The following is an 18714-nucleotide window of genomic DNA, read 5'->3' as shown; positions in this document are numbered from 1 at the left end:
AAATGCTTGTCAAAAATTCATTATTTACATAAATCTTTTTTAATTATATTGACATGCGTTATATTTTTCATTATAAAATTCTATTCGTAATATGATTCTTGTCTGATGACATTGAATTTTTGTCCAGAGCGAAACATTTGTTGAATAGAATTTTTTATTTTGGTGTGAGGGGGATGGATAAAAAGCGGCTTTTGCAAATAATGAAGTTACAGATGAAATTTCAAAATGTGGAGCGATTTGCATGAGAACCAGAGTTCGGGAACTCTTTCAGTCCAATTTTTTTTCTTAATTAATGCAATGTTCATTATAGAGGTGGAGGAATTTTGTGTGTTTCTGTTAATTCTATCAAAATAGAGAACAACTCGTTCAATGCATGTACTGCAAAAAATAATGATGGAGGAGAGATGAATGTTGGCTGTATTTTAGAATGTGTCAAGATCGGTGGTTGCGAATTAAAGAAATGCAAAGCAAGTAGAACGGGAGGGGGGCTTGTGCGTTTGAGTGCTTATTCACTTCATACTCGCTTACAAGTAATTGTGGTGGAGGGATGTTTTGTCAAAATGTTCCAGCTGCATTCAAAATGTGGAGCCTCCAGTTTATTTCTTGCTCTGTATTGAGTTATGGTGGAAAATTTTATTTCGCGCCAAGTCAATCAACGGCTCCAAGTTGCAACACTTATTACTATATCTTCTTCTTCCACGATTGTGGATGAACCAATACTACTCCATATGTGCATGATGTGTATTTTGTAGATTATTACAATCTCTTTTCGTCACACAACCCGTTCTATGAATCGTACACAACAAATACTTATGATACGAGAGTGTGCCGTTTTTGCTATTCGAGCGGTTGTACGTATCAGGCCACAGAAAAGAAGGGATGGCTGAAGAAAGGGGTTTTTGATTCACTTGTTGCAGTGAGCGGATGCAGAACAGACAAGTTGGACGGAGTGGATAAGCCAACTGCATGTAGAACCATTGGTATTGCTGTTAAAAAGAGCGTGATCTAATTGATCTTATCAGTGATCTTGATGGAAGGGAGTAATCAAAGGGTGACAGCAACAATCGATTTTGGATCCATGAACATTTCTGTTTTGGAGAAAGGAAGAGAGAGGAGTGTGATTGGGACAGGAGCACTTTCTTTGTCACCGACAACGCTGTTCAGTGTGACGAGTGGACAGCTGGAAGTGAAACATGCAGGGATCGATCACAACTCAAAAAGTTCATCGCTGAGTGCGTTTGTGGTTTCTGATGGGAGCGGATCACTTTCATTGGAGGATATGTTGATCTCGTCAAGTGTTAGTGGAACAAATGTTATATCATCATCGATATTTGTGATGGCTCTGTCGCAATTGAGGATGAGTGGTGTTATGATAGAAAACATGAAAATAAGCCAACTTCTGTTTTCCGAACCATCATCAGCAGTGTCAACATCAGGAGAGAGTGTGCTGGAGTATGTGACAGTTCGAAATGTGACTCTAACAGGAGAAGATGGAGTGGTGATTGCAAGAGCGTGAAGGGAAACTACACATTTGTGGTGTGAAACGCAACGATTGAGGTATGTGAGTGTGTGAATGGAAATGGAGGGGGGATAAAAGTCGAACTTTCATCATCAACAATCAAAACTCATATTAGAACAACCACATCGCAAGATGGAGAACAATGAAGGTTTGTGAATGAATTTTTCTCAAATAAAATGAAAATGCTATTCAAATTGTTTTGATAGAAAATGTTTTTTTCAATTCTTTCTTTTCAAAATGCGCAGAATGTATTTATTAAAATAAGAAAACAAAGCATTAACTTATCCATTCTTTTTGATTAGCAGTCATGCCAAAAAAATATAGCAAGGCTGAAACAAAATTTAACATTCAAAATATAACTCTTATACTCCAAAAAACTAAAAAAACAAAAAATCAAAAATATTTTTATGGGACAGATCAACATTTTTAATTTTTGTTTTTCATTGCAATATTTCTATGATATTTTCGATAATATAGAATTAAATAATTAAGTTAATTAATAATATATTGAAAATTTGAATAAAAACGTTAAATTTACTACTGGTACAATTTAGACCTATGCCAAGAGATACGTGGAGAGCGCTGCGAAGATTCAAGCAGTTCCAAGATAGAGAGAGCATGGATGACACTGACCCCCTCACAAACAAAGATGCAAAGTGGATTATGGCGGAGTTCATTTAAACACTCTCGAATACAAACCTCTCAAGCGGAGTGATAAATCTAACAGTACGGAAAGTGCTGGATTCTATTAACCTCTTCAGAGAGACTAAGGTTGACGTGAAAGACATAGAGATATTTCTAAAGACCTATGTGGGGGAGAAACCAAGAAGAGGAAAACGATACAAATCGATGTGGGACTTGACAATCATCACGAAATGGGCTGAAGCCACTCACGATATGAAAGACCCACAGACCCTCCAAAGGAGGGCTCTCATTTTAACTATGATATTTGGTGCGTTAAGTCCAGCAGAGCTGGAGAGGATGAGAAGAGAGACAACGATACTTAAAGAGGATTCAGTCCAGACACAAGTACGAACGAAAACATCAGGGGGAGAGACTGTAAAGGTTATTATAAATAAGCATCCAAATCCACGCATCGATGCGGTGGTAGCGCTCCAACGTTGGATGGGTTATACAAAGACAACCTTTAGAGACGAACATGTGTGGTTCGATATCAAGGAGAGGCAACCTGCAAACATGCAGAGGATTAAAGAAGAATTAGTGGCTGTCTTGAGAGAGAACGGAATACCCGACACATTTACCGCGTACTCGATAAGACACACTGTGATAACACATTTGGCAAAACAACAAGCGGCAGATTGGAAAGCAATTAATGCGTACGCGAGATGGGCGCTAGGCTCGAGAGTGGTCCAGGAATATAATGCCATGTTACCGGTGCAAGACACAAATTGGATCCTGGAGACAATCGGCGGATCAGTACCCCAGAGGGGAGAAGATCACAAGTCAGATAAGAGCGGAGATACGAAGGAAGGGACGCTGGAGATAGCAGAGGCAGATATGAAAAATCATTCCGATGAATCACCAAAATCTGGTCTTGAAGAAGGGAAGAAACCTATGAGAAAGCGATCAAAAGGAGGAAAGAAACTACTGAGTGAAGAAGGAAAGAGAAGTGAAACGGTTCAGTCACGAAGCTCCACACCCCGACGACCAGGCAGTCAGAGGACACCCTCCATTATCCCCAATAATAGCTGTGAGCTGATGGGAGAGAAGGATACAACTCCGCTGAAGAAGAGAGGAAAGGATCGGAGAAAGCGCAATGGAAGAAGCATAGGACAGATAGGGGATAACAATGAGGAGGCAAGGGCTAGACCGATGTCTCCTCAAAGATATCCCAAGAGGGAGCGGGTGTAGAGCAAGAGGTCCGCACCACTCCACGCACGCTCTCAACTCATCCGCTGCACAAGAGCGTGCTAGGAAAGGGGTTTTAGATCACACATACGGAGATAAAAGGGATTTCGAGACTCATTATTGAGGAGCAAACCTGCTCCTTGCGTTTGTTGATTCGCTCCATTGCGAATTAATAAAAACGCAGTGAGACAGGTTTGCTCCGAGATAACAGGAATGCGGATGGAGAGACGATAGGCGGAGTGGTGCGAGGGGGAGCCGGAAGTGTGTTGGGAGATGACTAGATAAAAGGGCGAGATACAGAAAGAGAGATAGAAAGAATAAACGCCCGAAGTGAGTAGTGCACACCGGGAGAATGGAAAGATGCAAACAAAACGAACAAACAAGTTTAATCAAAAGCTCTCTATCCAACGCGATAACGATTGTTCGTTACACAGATGAGTCAGGTCGGTCCATACAGTGCGCGATGAAAGGGTTTGCTCTGCTGGATCAACATAAGAGCGGGAGGCAGAGCGTATCACACGCAGTTTTCTTTTCCACGCCTCGAGAAAGCGAGAGTGGTTTTTCTTTCTTCTCCGAACAGAACACTCGCCTCACCGGGTCCCTGCACGGCCTGCAGGAGACAGCTCCGAGGGGCGATGTCCCCTGCCCCCTGGTCTTCGAGACCATGGCAAAAGGCGAAGTTGGGAAGTGAAGTGAAGCGGACAATGCATTATTTTTATTTTACAATTTTAAATGTTATTGTTCAGAATTTTATATCGCACTTTTTTCCATGTCATTTTTGGAGGGCGAAGTTTTCACTTAAACCGCCCATAAATCGTGATCAATACTCATTATACAGAGAAAACTTGTCTTTCTCTCCGTTCTATTAAAAATTTAAAAATATATTTGATATTGTTAGATGTTAATTCATGAAGCGTAGCAGGCATAGGTCTAAATTGTACCAGTAGTAAATTTAACGTTTTTATTCAAATTTTCAATATATTATTAATTAACTTAATTATTTAATTCTATATTATCGAAAATATCATAGAAATATTGCAATGAAAAACAAAAATTAAAAATGTTGATCTGTCCCATAAAAATATTTTTGATTTTTTGTTTTTTTAGTTTTTTGGAGTATAAGAGTTATATTTTGAATGTTAAATTTTGTTTCAGCCTTGCTATATTTTTTTGGCATGACTGCTAATCAAAAAGAATGGATAAGTTAATGCTTTGTTTTCTTATTTTAATAAATACATTCTGCGCATTTTGAAAAGAAAGAATTGAAAAAAACATTTTCTATCAAAACAATTTGAATAGCATTTTCATTTTATTTGAGAAAAATTCATTCACAAACCTTCATTGTTCTCCATCTTGCGATGTGGTTGTTCTAATATGAGTTTTGATTGTTGATGATGAAAGTTCGACTTTTATCCCCCCTCCATTTCCATTCACACACTCACATACCTCAATCGTTGCGTTTCACACCACAAATGTGTAGTTTCCCTTCACGCTCTTGCAATCACCACTCCATCTTCTCCTGTTAGAGTCACATTTCGAACTGTCACATACTCCAGCACACTCTCTCCTGATGTTGACACTGCTGATGATGGTTCGGAAAACAGAAGTTGGCTTATTTTCATGTTTTCTATCATAACACCACTCATCCTCAATTGCGACAGAGCCATCACAAATATCGATGATGATATAACATTTGTTCCACTAACACTTGACGAGATCAACATATCCTCCAATGAAAGTGATCCGCTCCCATCAGAAACCACAAACGCACTCAGCGATGAACTTTTTGAGTTGTGATCGATCCCTGCATGTTTCACTTCCAGCTGTCCACTCGTCACACTGAACAGCGTTGTCGGTGACAAAGAAAGTGCTCCTGTCCCAATCACACTCCTCTCTCTTCCTTTCTCCAAAACAGAAATGTTCATGGATCCAAAATCGATTGTTGCTGTCACCCTTTGATTACTCCCTTCCATCAAGATCACTGATAAGATCAATTAGATCACGCTCTTTTTAACAGCAATACCAATGGTTCTACATGCAGTTGGCTTATCCACTCCGTCCAACTTGTCTGTTCTGCATCCGCTCACTGCAACAAGTGAATCAAAAACCCCTTTCTTCAGCCATCCCTTCTTTTCTGTGGCCTGATACGTACAACCGCTCGAATAGCAAAAACGGCACACTCTCGTATCATAAGTATTTGTTGTGTACGATTCATAGAACGGGTTGTGTGACGAAAAGAGATTGTAATAATCTACAAAATACACATCATGCACATATGGAGTAGTATTGGTTCATCCACAATCGTGGAAGAAGAAGATATAGTAATAAGTGTTGCAACTTGGAGCCGTTGATTGACTTGGCGCGAAATAAAATTTTCCACCATAACTCAATACAGAGCAAGAAATAAACTGGAGGCTCCACATTTTGAATGCAGCTGGAACATTTTGACAAAACATCCCTCCACCACAATTACTTGTAAGCGAGTATGAAGTGAATAAGCACTCAAACGCACAAGCCCCCCTCCCGTTCTACTTGCTTTGCATTTCTTTAATTCGCAACCACCGATCTTGACACATTCTAAAAATACAGCCAACATTCATCTCTCCTCCATCATTATTTTTTGCAGTACATGCATTGAACGAGTTGTTCTCTATTTTGATAGAATTAACAGAAACACACAAAATTCCTCCACCTCTATAATGAACATTGCATTAATTAAGAAAAAAAATTGGACTGAAAGAGTTCCCGAACTCTGGTTCTCATGCAAATCGCTCCACATTTTGAAATTTCATCTGTAACTTCATTATTTGCAAAAGCCGCTTTTTATCCATCCCCCTCACACCAAAATAAAAAATTCTATTCAACAAATGTTTCGCTCTGGACAAAAATTCAATGTCATCAGACAAGAATCATATTACGAATAGAATTTTATAATGAAAAATATAACGCATGTCAATATAATTAAAAAAGATTTATGTAAATAATGAATTTTTGACAAGCATTTCACACGCAAATAACAACATAATCTCTCCTTAACACTCAAAAAACTTAAAATGATAATTTGATAAATATTTTTATGGGACAGATCAACATTTTTAATTTTTGTTTTTAATTGCAATATTTCTATGATATTTTCGATAATATAGAATTAAATAATTAAGTTAATTAATAATATATTGAAAATTTGAATAAAAACGTTAAATTTACTACTGGTACAATTTAGACCTATGCCTATCTCTTTCGCTCTTTTGATTTCTAAGTATTGCTGCTGCTATCTCTTTTGCTCCAACGTGTTCTCCCCATGTTAAGAAGAGGTCTCTCCCCTGAATATTCTCTTCTCCAGTATAACGCTTATAACCTCTCCTGGGGGTAATTTCCAGCCTTCCTTCCTCATCTTGGTTCCATGTATCATGCACTCCTGAAAGGTCCACATAGTCCTTATCGAATGCCCAGGCTGCAGTAGCGGGGTCCAGGTCTGCCCCTGCTTAGCTGGTAGAATCAGAATCGTCAGATCCCTCTGAGCTTCGTTCATCTTCTCTTTCATCACTCGTCCAATGTTTCTCAGGAACGGGTGGACTAGCACTATCTCGTCTCCTGGCATGTCTTTCTCTCTCTTCTTTCTCAGAGAGGATAGTCTCCAAGTACTTCCTCAGGGCACCGAAGCAATCGGTTCTGATTTAATATCTAGTGTTCTCAGTGCGACTATTTGAAATGTCTCTGCGACCTTATCACTCTCAGTGCATAGTCCGGCTTTTTCGCCATCCGGCTGAGTGCATCTGCTTTCGTGTTCTGCTCTCCCGGGAGATGTTCCGTCTGTATTGTAATGTCCAGGCTGTTCAGTTTCTTCTCTATTGCTCTCAGTGTTGGAATGAGCGATGGCGCTCCCCTCTTCTTCTGTACTGTCCATCTCGTGGACATATTGTCTGTCCTCAGACGAATATGATCTATCTTCAGTTGTTGCAGCCACGCTCCCTTTCTCTCAAATGTCCTCAACACTGCTCTGGACTCCTTCACGTTTATCGCCAACGCGCTCTCCTGGTTACCCCAACTGCCATGGACATATATCTTCTCCTCTTTGTTCTCCCTCGGTATTGTTAATACTGCACCCCATCCCAGCTCTGAAGTGTCCGTCGTTAGAAACGCTGGTCTGTTCCTTCTCTTCAGACACCTCGGTCTGTTCTCAAGCAGGATCTTTCTTCAATGTGTTAATTCTCCCAGCATCATTGGGTTGACCATAACAGTTCCGTTCCAGCCCCCATGGGCTGTTGCCCGCCTCAGCACATATTGCAAACGCGTCGTCCACAAACTCGCTGGTGGGTGTTGTAACCTCACAAAATTCAACCTCCAGAGGAGTGCTGCTAAATCCCTCGTTTTCTGTCTCCTCCTTTCCTTTGCATGTGCTATCCATTTTCGCACATCCTCTAGCAGCAGCACTCTCTTCCTCTCTTGGAGCTTCACTTCCATCCTTTCCGAGTACCAAAGCAATCACAGGAACAACGCACTCCTTGTGGGTTACAAGCTCAATTTCTCTTCTGAATGTATCCATCCCAGACTCCTCAAAATCTGGGCTATTTCTAATGTGATTAATCTCAGTGCATCCCTGTCTGGATGCATGAGGAGAATGTCGTCCAGGTGTATCACTAGCTTCGCTCTCCACTGTTCTCTGATGAATGATACTGCCCGCCTCATTATCTTCGTGAAAACTCTGGGCGCGTCTTTTGCTCCAAATGGTATCCCTTCGTAAGCGTAGCATTGACTTTGAAAGCTGAAACACAGATAGGGACTGAATTGCTCGTCCAACTTGACATGTTGGTATGCACTCGATATGTCGAAAATGGTCATCCAATCGTTCTCCTCCAGGAGTTCCACCACTGTCTCCTGGGTATCCATCTTGAAGTGTTTTCCCTGCACTTCTTCGTTAAGAGCTCTGCAATCTTGTATCTTCCTCCACTTTCCACATCTTTCGAAATATGAATGTTAGGTTGAAAAACTTCACCTCCGATTATGGCACGGGCTTCACCACTCCTTCCTTCAATTCCTCCTCCAATATGGATAAATAATTGTTCATCATCTCCGTCGTCACCAGAAATTCTTGTCTGTGTTTTCTTTCCTCATGTGAGATTGGGGATTGGGGACTCTTCCATCGAGCTCTTATACAACGGCTCACTAGTTTGTCTCCCCCAATCTTCTTCCACTCGCTCAGTCTGTTCACCAGTCTCCCAGGAAGTGGCTCCTTCGGTGGTCCACTCGCTGTTCTCCTCTTCACTCCTTGCGTATTGTGGCCAAGCTGCACCTGTGTAATCTCTTCCCCTTCGAGAGTATCTAATATAGCTGTCTTCGAGCTCACTTCCAGGGCGCTCCCAATTGGGGGCCCGATAACAGGCCCAGAAGCTCTCCAAACTATCTTTCCGTTCCCCCTCTCGCTCATCTGTCTCGTCACTCGGGGATATTCGGAGTCTCCTTCTGTTCTCTTTGTCTTGTGTCGCACATCTTCTATAGATATCTTTCTCGCCGAATCCACTGTGATTTCTCGTTCTCTCTCCTTCCTTTGGTCTAATGAGCTCAGAGTCTCTCTGACGTCCACCTGTTGTTTCTGTATTTCCGTCCCTGATCGCGTCTCACCCGGAGCTACGGTTGCTCGTCGTGTATTCATCTCGCTATAATTTGCTTCTCTCTCTCCTCTCTCGGTCTCGCTGCAAGGCGCGGCTCTCTCTTCTCTCTCCACTCTCTCTCTCTCCTCTTCCTCTCTTCTCCTGAGGCCACTTGTTGGATCCGATTGATGGTTCCATCGCTGTCCCTCCTTGGGTCCTTGGGGGAGCTGGTGGTAATGGTCCCGTAATGGGGACTGTCTTTCCCGTGATGGTTGGGAGGAACTGGGCCTGGAACTGTGGCGTTCTCTTCTTTCCCTTGAAGTCTGTGAAGTTCCTGCCGTATCCTCTTCTCTGGAGCTGTCTGTTTACAAACCCTTGGGTGCTCCTTCCCGAACTGTATCTTCTCGTAATTCCACCTCTGGCTGTTGTGGGTCCGAAACCTGTTGTGGAGTCGGGAGATGCACCGTATCCTGCTGCATCTCCCTCTGCATGAAAAAAGCTAGTGCTCTCAACCAGTTTTTTCAGGTTCTCCGGCACCTCTTTAGACATTCCTCCCTCGAAAAAGCCTTTCGCGCTTTCCCAACCCGATTGGGGAATAACCTTTAGTAGGTTAATTCTGCTGATACAGTCGGCGATAAGCGCATAGGCGCAAAACAATCCTCTCAGTCGTTCCTTCTCCTCTTCCATGAGGTGCGTTTTCTCCAATTCCTTCACCGTGAGGGCGGCGATCACTTTCGCTGCTTCGAAGCCAGATTAGGGGGCAGGCTGGAGGAGTTCGATTGCTCGGCTAGCCTCTGGTAAGTCTCTTCTCCCCTTCGTTGTAATAGCTGTCCTAGCTAGCGCGTTCCTGCTTGTGTCTGTGTGTCCTGTTAAAAAACTCCTTCTCACTCTCTGGAATAAATGTATTCAGTAAATCATCATTCATTCTTAACGATCCAGCCTTACAAAACTCAATGAACTTCCTCAACTCGCTCGCCTGTCTCCGGGGTGTCAACCACTTTCTGGGAAAGATTCTGGAAAAGTCTTCAATTCCTCCTTTCTCCTGCTGAACTTCTTGTTCTTCCGAATCCCAGTCGCTAACCTCTTCGTCTTCCCATTTTCTCGTACGGCTAATTGAACGATGCAATCTCTCACGCTTTCCTTGTTTCCGCTTCGCGATCAGATCACCGAAGTTAACATCCGACTCCGACTCGCTCGATCTCGATCTGCTTCTTCTCCAAGCTCGTTCCCTCTTCACTTTTCTCATTGGCAGCATCCCCGTAGCTCCAGACTGCATAGACAGTGTTAGGCTTCTTGTGATTTCTTCAATCGTGTCTTCTTCCCTTTGAAAGCCTGTACCTCAAATCATTTTTTCTGTCTTCGCCGTCACTATTTTACCCTCTAGCAGTATCTTGCGTCATTTAAATTGCGGACAATGGTATGTAAAGAAGTTAAATTGTTGGCGAAGTTTGATCTTAAACCACCCATAAATAATATTAATACTCATTATTGAGGAGCAAACCTGCTCCTTGCGTTTGTTGATTCGCTCCATTGCGAATCCGTATTTAAATAGCAGTTGACATTTAAAATTAATGATCAAACCCCTAAGATTAATAAGAGAGATTATTTTTGTTAGGTTTTTTTTGGAAATAAAGATTTATCCATTGTCAATGTGTTTATTAGGGTTATATTTGAAGAAAACTTTTTATTTAATCAACTGATGAGGGTTTTTTTTATTTTTAGTGGGGAAGTTTTTTCAATAAACACTCCTGTTAGAATTTTAGAATAGGTTTTCTCAGCTTTGAATCACTATTATACGAAAATCACTTTCAACATATCATAATTACATTAATTGATAATTGTTAAATTAAATATAATCATGTCAATCGATTTTTTTTACCGGTCGTAATCTGCCCACTAACCCTGGAGTTTTGTTTCTTTCATTTTTTTTTAAACCACTTTCTTTTCCCATTTTTTGCAAGTTTGCCAATTCTTTCAATTTTTTTAATGTTTATGATAATGCAACAGTTTTTTCATTCTGTTAGAAAACTGCACAATTTGCTTCTTTCTCTTTGAAAAGGAATCCGAATCTTTGTTGAAATGGCCAATCTCCTCTTTAGAGAGCAAAATGATGAGGATGGAGCTGATTAATGTATAGCAATTGGAAAATTAATGAAATTATGAAAGATACATAATTTTTATTATTTTTTATTTGGTGAAAGAAGTGAAAACAAATTCAACTGATGTTTTGTTGAATGAAGATAATAAGAAGGAATTCTGTGAAAGACAAAATCTGCACAAAATTATATAGCATTTTGGTATGTTAGGCAGAGAGAGCAGTTTGGGGCATTTTTTGGCAAAAAAAGTGAGTGGAAACATCGAGGGAAGGATTTTTATCACAAAAAAAAGGCAAGAATTCAATGGAAAAAAGGAGAGCCCCAAAATGTCAATTATATTTATAAGGTTTTCCTGTTTCTCGGACTGTGCTAGGCAGGCATGGAAGGCTGCGAATTTCTATTTGTGATTCCGCTTTTGCTTCAAAAGAGTGGAGAAACGCCAACTACGAGACATCCAATTATCGTATATTAGCTTGCAGTCGAAGGGCATCCAGGCCAGCCGCTTTCGGATTTCATTCTTCGAAGGGACAGCCATTTTGAGGGGGAAAAAAATTAGCAATTAACATTTGATGTTTGTTTTCAACAACAACAGAAACAACATCTTCTTCCTCTTCCTCTTCCTCTTCCTCTTCCTCTTCCTCTTCCTCTTCCTCTTCCTCTTCCTCTTCCTCTTCCTCTTCCTCTTGTTTTATTTCTTATTCTTCTTCTTTTCTTTCAATTTAGAAATACTTTCTTCTTTGCCTCTCCGTCAGAAAAAATTCCGCAATTCACAAAAGAGGGGCGAAAGGGGGATTTTTTATTGATATTTTTTTAAATTCAAATTTCATTCTTTCGAATAATTCTTCTTTTTCTTCAGCAAAATTTGTGTTTTTGCAAAGAATTTAATCTTCTTCTTCTTTCTGGATATCTGCATCTTCTCTGTCACGTGCTTTTCTCTTCAAGTGCAATCTCGAACAGAACGACCTGGCGATAAAGATAACTCAACTCTTTTCATTTGCGTCAGATGCATGCAATCAGAGCACACATAAAATGCTTCTCATAAATCATCGCTCTTCCTTCTCTCTTCCTTCATTCTCTCACTTTATTTGCCTGCTCTGCTTCATGTTCTGAAAGATGATGTATTCCCTCACTGCTATTTTGTACTCAAACAAACAAACAACCATGCAGCTCGCGAAACACTCGTCTGAAAAAACGAAAAGCTGAATCGAAGCTCATCTTCAGAGCAGATTTTATTACACTCAACGCCTTTGATTGAGAGACATTGGCAGATTTGGAGGAGATGAAAGTGGAGCATTTTGCATCAAAAAAGGAGGAGTAAAAAAAAGGAGAAAAGGAGGAGAGAGCAACAGAAAGAGAGATTTGGAATGAAGAAGAAGAAGAGAATGCAAAGCATGTTGCAGCTCTGGAGAATTTCCACAATTAACCAACTCGAATGCTTGTGAAGATATAAACAAAAGAAGAAGACAAGCGGAAGATAGTTGAAAAGATGCTCAGAGAATGTGCTTCATGCAGAGGTGACGTGGGAGAGATGGGAAAAATGGATGATGGCTATTTTTCGAGCAGAAGAGATAGAAATGAATGAAGCGAAGGAGGATAGAATGATTTGACATCGATTGGATTGTCATCTTCATAGGGCATCATGGGCGAAACGGGAACAAGTTTGAGAGCAATAGAAGTTACACAACAACAATAGAAGGAAAAGCAGATGAAACAGATGGATCTTCCTTCTTGTAAAGTCACAAAACATATTCAGACGAAGTTGGTTCAATTTATAAAGAACGAAAAAGAAGAAATTGACGAGATCTGGCAATCATAATGTTGCTGAAGAAGAAGATGATGAAGAAAAAAATGGGACAAAGGATAGATAATCCAGGAAGAGAAGGAGAGGAAGGTGCGCTTGCAGTGCTTGTGGAGCAAAGGAGATTTGATGGGAGCGATGTAGCAGATGCCGAAGAGAATAAGATAGACATCTTCCAATGCTCACAACATGTGCGGAACACTTACCGCGCTTGCCACAATAGCTCTCAGCACGTGTCAACACATTTGCTTCTATCTGGTTCTCAATATGTGATGGATTTGTTCAAAAGAAAGCAGCATGAGCAGGAGCAGACGAAGAAGATTCCGTTTGTGAATATTGAGCGCTCATTGTATATTTCGTGTGTGGAGTTGGATGTTGTCACGAATCTGTTTCATGCGCTGAATGAGAACTCGATTGTTTTAAACGACAGACTCGCTGTCGATGAGAAATTTGATACGACGAATGACAAGCTCATTTTAGGTGCGTACCCCCCCTGCAAAGTTCTCTAACCTGCGCTGTTTTTCGTATTGTCTGGAAGGAAACAATAGAAGAGAGTGAGGAAAGCTTTGTGGGGTTGTATTTGAGTCACAATACGCAGACCAGTTACTGAAGAATGCGGTGGAAGCAGCAGAGGAGAAAAAGGTGTGGTTGGAAATATTAGAAGGATCGATCTGTCTGTTTTTGATTTGTAAATGTCTGCATCAAGGAGGGCAGGCACACTGGTGAAGAAGAAGATAATATAGCCGAAGGGGATTGCGAATGAAAAGCAGACACAGTTCATTTCACATGAAGAGGAGGTATTTGAAAAGGCAAAGTTTGATGCGCCTAGAGAACTAAGCTTTGTTTGACTTGTGAAAGAACACTTCTATCTTTGATGTGACTTAGCTTATTTAATGCAAGATTGACAAGATTATCAAAGAATAGAGAAGTCAGGAAAGTAGAAAAGAAGAAGAAGGCGGAGGAGATTCTGAGTTCAGATTGAGAAAAGAAAAGAATTTCAGACAGATCGACTTCAGCAATAACGAAGATCTGAAGCGATGTGGTGTGCATTGATATTTTCTTTTAATCACAACAAAGAATTATTGCATATTTATTGTCTAATGTTTTTTTTCATTTTTGCAATTTTAAGAACTTTTTTTTCATTATTCATTATGAACTTCATCTTTTTCTTGTGAGTTGATTTCAACGTTCATTTTGTGAATGCGCTTATAAACAATCTGCAGCGCATCGCCTGCGTTAACTGCATTGGCAGAGAAATCATTGAGGCGCTTTATCTTTCCAGTTTGCTTGGACTAAAACAATCAATAACCAATATGTTCAGATCAAGAAGTGATAAAGGTGCAATTCCTGACTTGATAATGTGTGTCATATTTTTATCATATTGTTTTCGTTGTTTTTATTATATTTCTTGGTTTTCTTTTTCAAACTTTTTCAAACTCTCATTTATAATTTTTCATCAATTGACGTTGAAAGATATGAACCATCACTTTTCACGTTTATATTTCATTCATTATCTTTAAAGCGTGTGAAATGGGTCTCTTCAACGATCGCCCTCCACTATTTCTTTCAGCATTGGAGTCAGAGCCGATGAAAAAGACTGAACTTCAAGTCATCTTCCTTGCCCTTTCTGTTGCCTTTGTTCTCTCTGTGATACAAGTTGCTGTTCATTCCCAATACAACCAGATTTCCTCTCCTCATCGGTTTCTTGACATTTCTTCTCTTCGTTCCCATCGCCTTCTTCATCTTCTTCTTTTTCACATCAACAATCCACCTATAGCTTCATCTCCGCCTTGTTCGTTTCAGTCAAGCGCCCTTCATCCAAAGCAAACATCCTTTCATATTTCCAACAAAAGACCTCTCTTTTTCCTCCACCTCCAATTATCATCTGAATAAATTTCTTCTCCATCACCTTCCAGCTTTCCTTCTCCTCCGCCTATCAACTGCACCACTTGGCCTCTTTATCTTCATCAGCTTCTACAGAAAAGATCTTTTGCCTCTGATATTCTCAATGGGTGGTTCATCTTCTTTGTGCAATATCACAAGCACAACCAGAGCTGCCACGAGCCATCAACATGTTGGTTTTGATAGATCTTCCACTTTCTTCAAGTTTATAACAACATTCTTCTTCTTCTTCTTCTTCTTTTACGAATCCTCCTCCACCGAAGGAATATCATTCAGCAGGCTGCTCTGCTCCACTCGCAGCATTCAATCACGTTTGATTCATTCATGCATTCTTCAATCATCCCAAATGACTCCTCATGTCTTTCTCCTTCCTTTGAACACCAACTGCCTGTCTCACTCTTCTCCCACATGCTGCAAACACTGTTCCAGAAGTATTCAATTTGACTTCTGCAATTTCTATTCAGTCAACAAATTTCACCGCAACAGACGGATCATCATAATTCATAATTATGTCATGACAGTTGTTCAGTCGGGCTGCGAGTGTCAGGACATACGGGTTGGGGTAGTCTTCCATTGCATCATATCTGAACGAATGGATGAGAGGAAGAGGAAGAAAAAGAAAAAAGAAAAAGAGGAAGAAGAAGATGAGGAGGAGGAGGAAGATGAAGAAGAAACATGTCAAGATTGAAATCCCTAAAAGAGAATTCATGTTAAAAAAACCAAAGACAGTGTTGGGAATGAAAGATTGATAGAGATTCCATGATACATGAAGAGAATAAATTCTTTTCCAAGAAAGAGCATAAGGGAAATAAACGAAGCATTGAAAAGAAATGTGAAAACAAGGCATATGAAAAGATTGCCAAAAAGAGGATTATTGAAGAATCTGCTTGCTAAACGGTTGAATGCGAAAGTGACGCGCTAAAATGATGAATGCTTTTGATTTGGAAGGGATAATACTGAAAATGGATTTCAAACATTTTTGAGAGGTTTGTTATTATTATTTTTGGTTTTCAAAATGTGTTTTTTCACATTCAGGATATTAAAAGAATTGGAGATCGCACGACAAATAAGAAGACAATTAGAAAGTGATGAAAAAGGAGAATGTGAGAAGAACTAATAATGGAGAAGGCGAAAACGCAGCTAATTTCGTATATGCCTGACATTCAGTTGTTGAGAAGAAGAGATTCCGAGGAAGGATGATTATCATGAGCAAAGGAAAGTGAAAGATGAAAATGAGGAAATTGCAGTTTTCAAAAGAAGGTCTCCAATATGTTATTCAATTATATCGGTTAAAGAGGAAAGATTGTGTTGAATGAATGACTGTATTGAAGAAGGTCGTGCTTCCTCTCCAAACAATATGCATACACTTTCCTCTATCTCACTTCCACAGCTGCTGACGAGGTCTTCTGCCTCATTCCCTTCAGATTCTCTTTCCAGCAATGATCCATTTTCATCAAAGTCGTTAGTAACAACCTCATTTTCTTAGACCTAGTCCTTCACAATAGCTTATGACAGATTGCATAGAGCGAGAAGAAATTCATTGAATGTGAGAATCATCCTTTTTGGTGGTTTTCTATTTTTCCAAACTCTCAAATGCTTTAACAAATAGATTGAAAGGTGGTTAAGATGCTAAACATTGACGATCAAGTTGTTTTTTTTTTTTAGAAGCCCCATGAAAGTCGCACGCAACATGTTATTGCTTCTTCAGAGCAAGGAAATGAATAGAACAGCGAAACTTTGGCATATGTTGTTTCAGCAAGAGAAATAGTTATTCTGGATAGCTGAGCCGTTATTGGTGAATCAGAAGCGATCGGCACATACGCCGCCAGCGACAATGACAAAGATCACAATATATTCATACCATTAATGGACACTTTATTGTGAATCATATGTAGTTCACGGTGGATGCTTGTGGTGGTTGTGGAGCGCCTCCAAAAGAAAATGGAAGTCTCATTCAGGGAAATTGTGAAGAAGGCAAATGCTCAGACTATGCTGCTGTTTCACTCGCGTATGTTGTCGCGGAGCCTGTCGGAAGAGATTGAGGAATTAACGTTGGATGACAATATGACACATGAATATTTGACATTTTTGCGTTCGATTTCAAACAAATAGAAAAAAGAGGAGGATGAATTGGAAGAAGCGAAAAGGAAAAAGTCGAAGAGGAAAGTGTTTGAAAAGATGAAAGATGAGGGAAATGAAGATATCATCTTTGGCTTTCAGAAATTTCTATCTTTTCTTTGCAAAGGAGATTAAGATTATTACTTCTCGATTACTGATGTTTTTTTTGTGAATTTTTGAGAAGGAAGATGAAAAGATAAGAATGACTTCAAAGTGGGTTTGCCTTTTTTTTCAAATAAAACAATTTTCGAAATATTTTTGTTTTTATTTTTTTTTTCTAAATTTCAATTGGATAATAAACAAAGTGATTGTCTTTATAAAACAATTAAAAAAAGGAAAATTCAATAATTTGAAAAAGATTGATTCTGTTTTCGAAGCATTAATAATTATTTTTTATATTTTCATTGATGTTTCTCTGAAATTCGAAGCAAATAAAAAAACCATTCTGGACCATAATAAAACTTCTATTCCTGCATTTTGTATTTTCTGTTTTTTCCGGTCTTATGACTCAATTGAACGTTCAAATGCAACTATAAAGCAAAACTATATTTTATTCATGCTCTTCTTCGAATTCAAAGGGTTTTTTTTTTTTTTGTCTCTGTCAGATATTTTTTCTTTGTAGGAAATGGATGATTTTGAAGGCATGAAGGACAAAAAAGACTTTTATTCGATTTGAATTTTATATTCCTTTTTGTTTTTTAATAGAAACTCAATTTTTATCTCGAAATAATTTCAGTTCAGTTTATGGAGTTTTTTGAACGAAAAACGTTTGTTGAGAAAGATCCAAAGCGCTTTGAAGATGAAATGGATTAATTTTCTGGCTCATGCATCTTTAAAAATTTGATTTGCAAAGATGGTCTTTATTCCTTTGGAGAAAGGTGAAACGAGACAAATGATGCCTTTGACTCAAAAACCTAATGTGAAACTTATTACTCATTGGTTTCAATCGCTGCTCAAACAAAATAGAAGGTTTTTTAATTATTTTCTTCATTGTTTCATATATTTATTAATCTTTTGTTTTTGATGAAAAGTTTTGAAGTCATCACCTGAAAAATCAAGAGATAAAAGGATTTCAGGAAAAGTGACGAAGAATTTGAGTCAATGTTGTAAATCGCTTCTTTTTTCTTTCTAAAAGATTCATTGATGAACGATGACTGTTTTTCGAAAAAAGAAATGAAGCTCGAAATGAGATGTTTTCCAGTTTGTTTCAAAACAATCAGAAATAAAGAATCTTGAAGGAGGGTCGGAAGAATACGCGTAAAAATGAAAGATTTGCGCTGCGCTTGGAGGAAGGCCATTGATGATTCGGAAGTTATTTTTGGAAATATTGAACGATTTGAAGATGATGCATGAGCGATGAAAGAAAATGGAAAAAGTGAAGACAACAGAAATAAATTTGACAAAACAGCTTTGAAGAAATAATAAAAATTCGGAAATAACGAATGAAAAAATAATTGAAAAGGAAGAGAGAAATGAGGGGGAAAATATTTAAAAAAAGAAATTCGAAATGAAGTTTCTGAAACAAGGAAAGATTTGAAATGATGGAATAATTGATGAAAATCAGATTCACTTCTCAAACGAATAAGCTATTCTCTTTGAACATTCGAAGTTTGTGAAAATTATTGTTCTTTTTTTTTATTCCAATTTCAATTTTCAAATTTTTCTCATGAAAACATTTATTTGATAGCTATTCTTCTTTTCATTGATAGATAATTACACATTGAAGAGTACATCGTTTGAAATGACCTCAAAATGTTGTTGTTCCTCATTCAGATAGAATATAATAGAATCAAAGAAATAAAAGAGTGGTGAAAAAGAAAT

General features: G+C 39.0%; 9 protein-coding genes across 9 annotated transcripts; 3 read left to right on the top strand and 6 right to left on the bottom strand.

Annotated features, from left to right (window-relative positions):
* Positions 1–225: 225 nt before the first annotated feature.
* On the top strand, positions 226–1516 carry MONOS_16720 (uncharacterized protein; the record flags this gene model as incomplete). The annotated part of the gene is made up of 4 exons (XM_067869600.1): positions 226–253; positions 355–495; positions 753–980; positions 1038–1516. The coding sequence occupies 4 exons, from the start codon at positions 226–228 to the stop codon at positions 1514–1516; spliced, it is 876 nt and encodes a 291-aa protein (XP_067729947.1).
* Positions 1517–2368: 852 nt separating this feature from the next.
* Positions 2369–3391, top strand: MONOS_16725 (uncharacterized protein; the record flags this gene model as incomplete). The annotated part of the gene is made up of 1 exon (XM_067869605.1): positions 2369–3391. The coding sequence occupies one exon, from the start codon at positions 2369–2371 to the stop codon at positions 3389–3391; it is 1023 nt and encodes a 340-aa protein (XP_067729946.1).
* A 1484-nt stretch (positions 3392–4875) lies between these two features.
* On the bottom strand, positions 4876–5313 carry MONOS_17394 (uncharacterized protein; the record flags this gene model as incomplete). Its single annotated transcript, XM_067870310.1, has 1 exon — positions 4876–5313. The coding sequence occupies one exon, from the start codon at positions 5311–5313 to the stop codon at positions 4876–4878; it is 438 nt and encodes a 145-aa protein (XP_067729945.1).
* A 1724-nt stretch (positions 5314–7037) lies between these two features.
* On the bottom strand, positions 7038–7295 carry MONOS_12415 (uncharacterized protein; the record flags this gene model as incomplete). The annotated part of the gene is made up of 1 exon (XM_067865035.1): positions 7038–7295. The coding sequence occupies one exon, from the start codon at positions 7293–7295 to the stop codon at positions 7038–7040; it is 258 nt and encodes an 85-aa protein (XP_067729944.1).
* A 273-nt stretch (positions 7296–7568) lies between these two features.
* Positions 7569–8141, bottom strand: MONOS_12416 (uncharacterized protein; the record flags this gene model as incomplete). The annotated part of the gene is made up of 1 exon (XM_067865036.1): positions 7569–8141. One exon carries the CDS (start codon positions 8139–8141, stop codon positions 7569–7571), a length of 573 nt encoding a protein of 190 aa, XP_067729943.1.
* A 249-nt stretch (positions 8142–8390) lies between these two features.
* On the bottom strand, positions 8391–8816 carry MONOS_12417 (uncharacterized protein; the record flags this gene model as incomplete). Its single annotated transcript, XM_067865037.1, has 1 exon — positions 8391–8816. One exon carries the CDS (start codon positions 8814–8816, stop codon positions 8391–8393), a length of 426 nt encoding a protein of 141 aa, XP_067729942.1.
* A 229-nt stretch (positions 8817–9045) lies between these two features.
* Positions 9046–9666, bottom strand: MONOS_12418 (uncharacterized protein; the record flags this gene model as incomplete). Its single annotated transcript, XM_067865038.1, has 1 exon — positions 9046–9666. One exon carries the CDS (start codon positions 9664–9666, stop codon positions 9046–9048), a length of 621 nt encoding a protein of 206 aa, XP_067729941.1.
* Positions 9667–9811: 145 nt separating this feature from the next.
* Positions 9812–10255, bottom strand: MONOS_12419 (uncharacterized protein; the record flags this gene model as incomplete). The annotated part of the gene is made up of 1 exon (XM_067865039.1): positions 9812–10255. The coding sequence occupies one exon, from the start codon at positions 10253–10255 to the stop codon at positions 9812–9814; it is 444 nt and encodes a 147-aa protein (XP_067729940.1).
* A 2635-nt stretch (positions 10256–12890) lies between these two features.
* On the top strand, positions 12891–13382 carry MONOS_12420 (uncharacterized protein; the record flags this gene model as incomplete). The annotated part of the gene is made up of 1 exon (XM_067865041.1): positions 12891–13382. One exon carries the CDS (start codon positions 12891–12893, stop codon positions 13380–13382), a length of 492 nt encoding a protein of 163 aa, XP_067729939.1.
* Between the last annotated feature and the right edge of the window lie 5332 nt (positions 13383–18714).

Source organism: Monocercomonoides exilis, assembly GCF_001643675.1.
Source record: "Monocercomonoides exilis strain PA203 chromosome Unknown scaffold15-1837935, whole genome shotgun sequence".
NCBI lineage: Eukaryota > Preaxostyla > Oxymonadida > Polymastigidae > Monocercomonoides > Monocercomonoides exilis.
The sequence above is the reverse complement of the archived record's forward strand: the minus strand, read 5'-3'. Positions and strand labels throughout refer to the sequence as shown.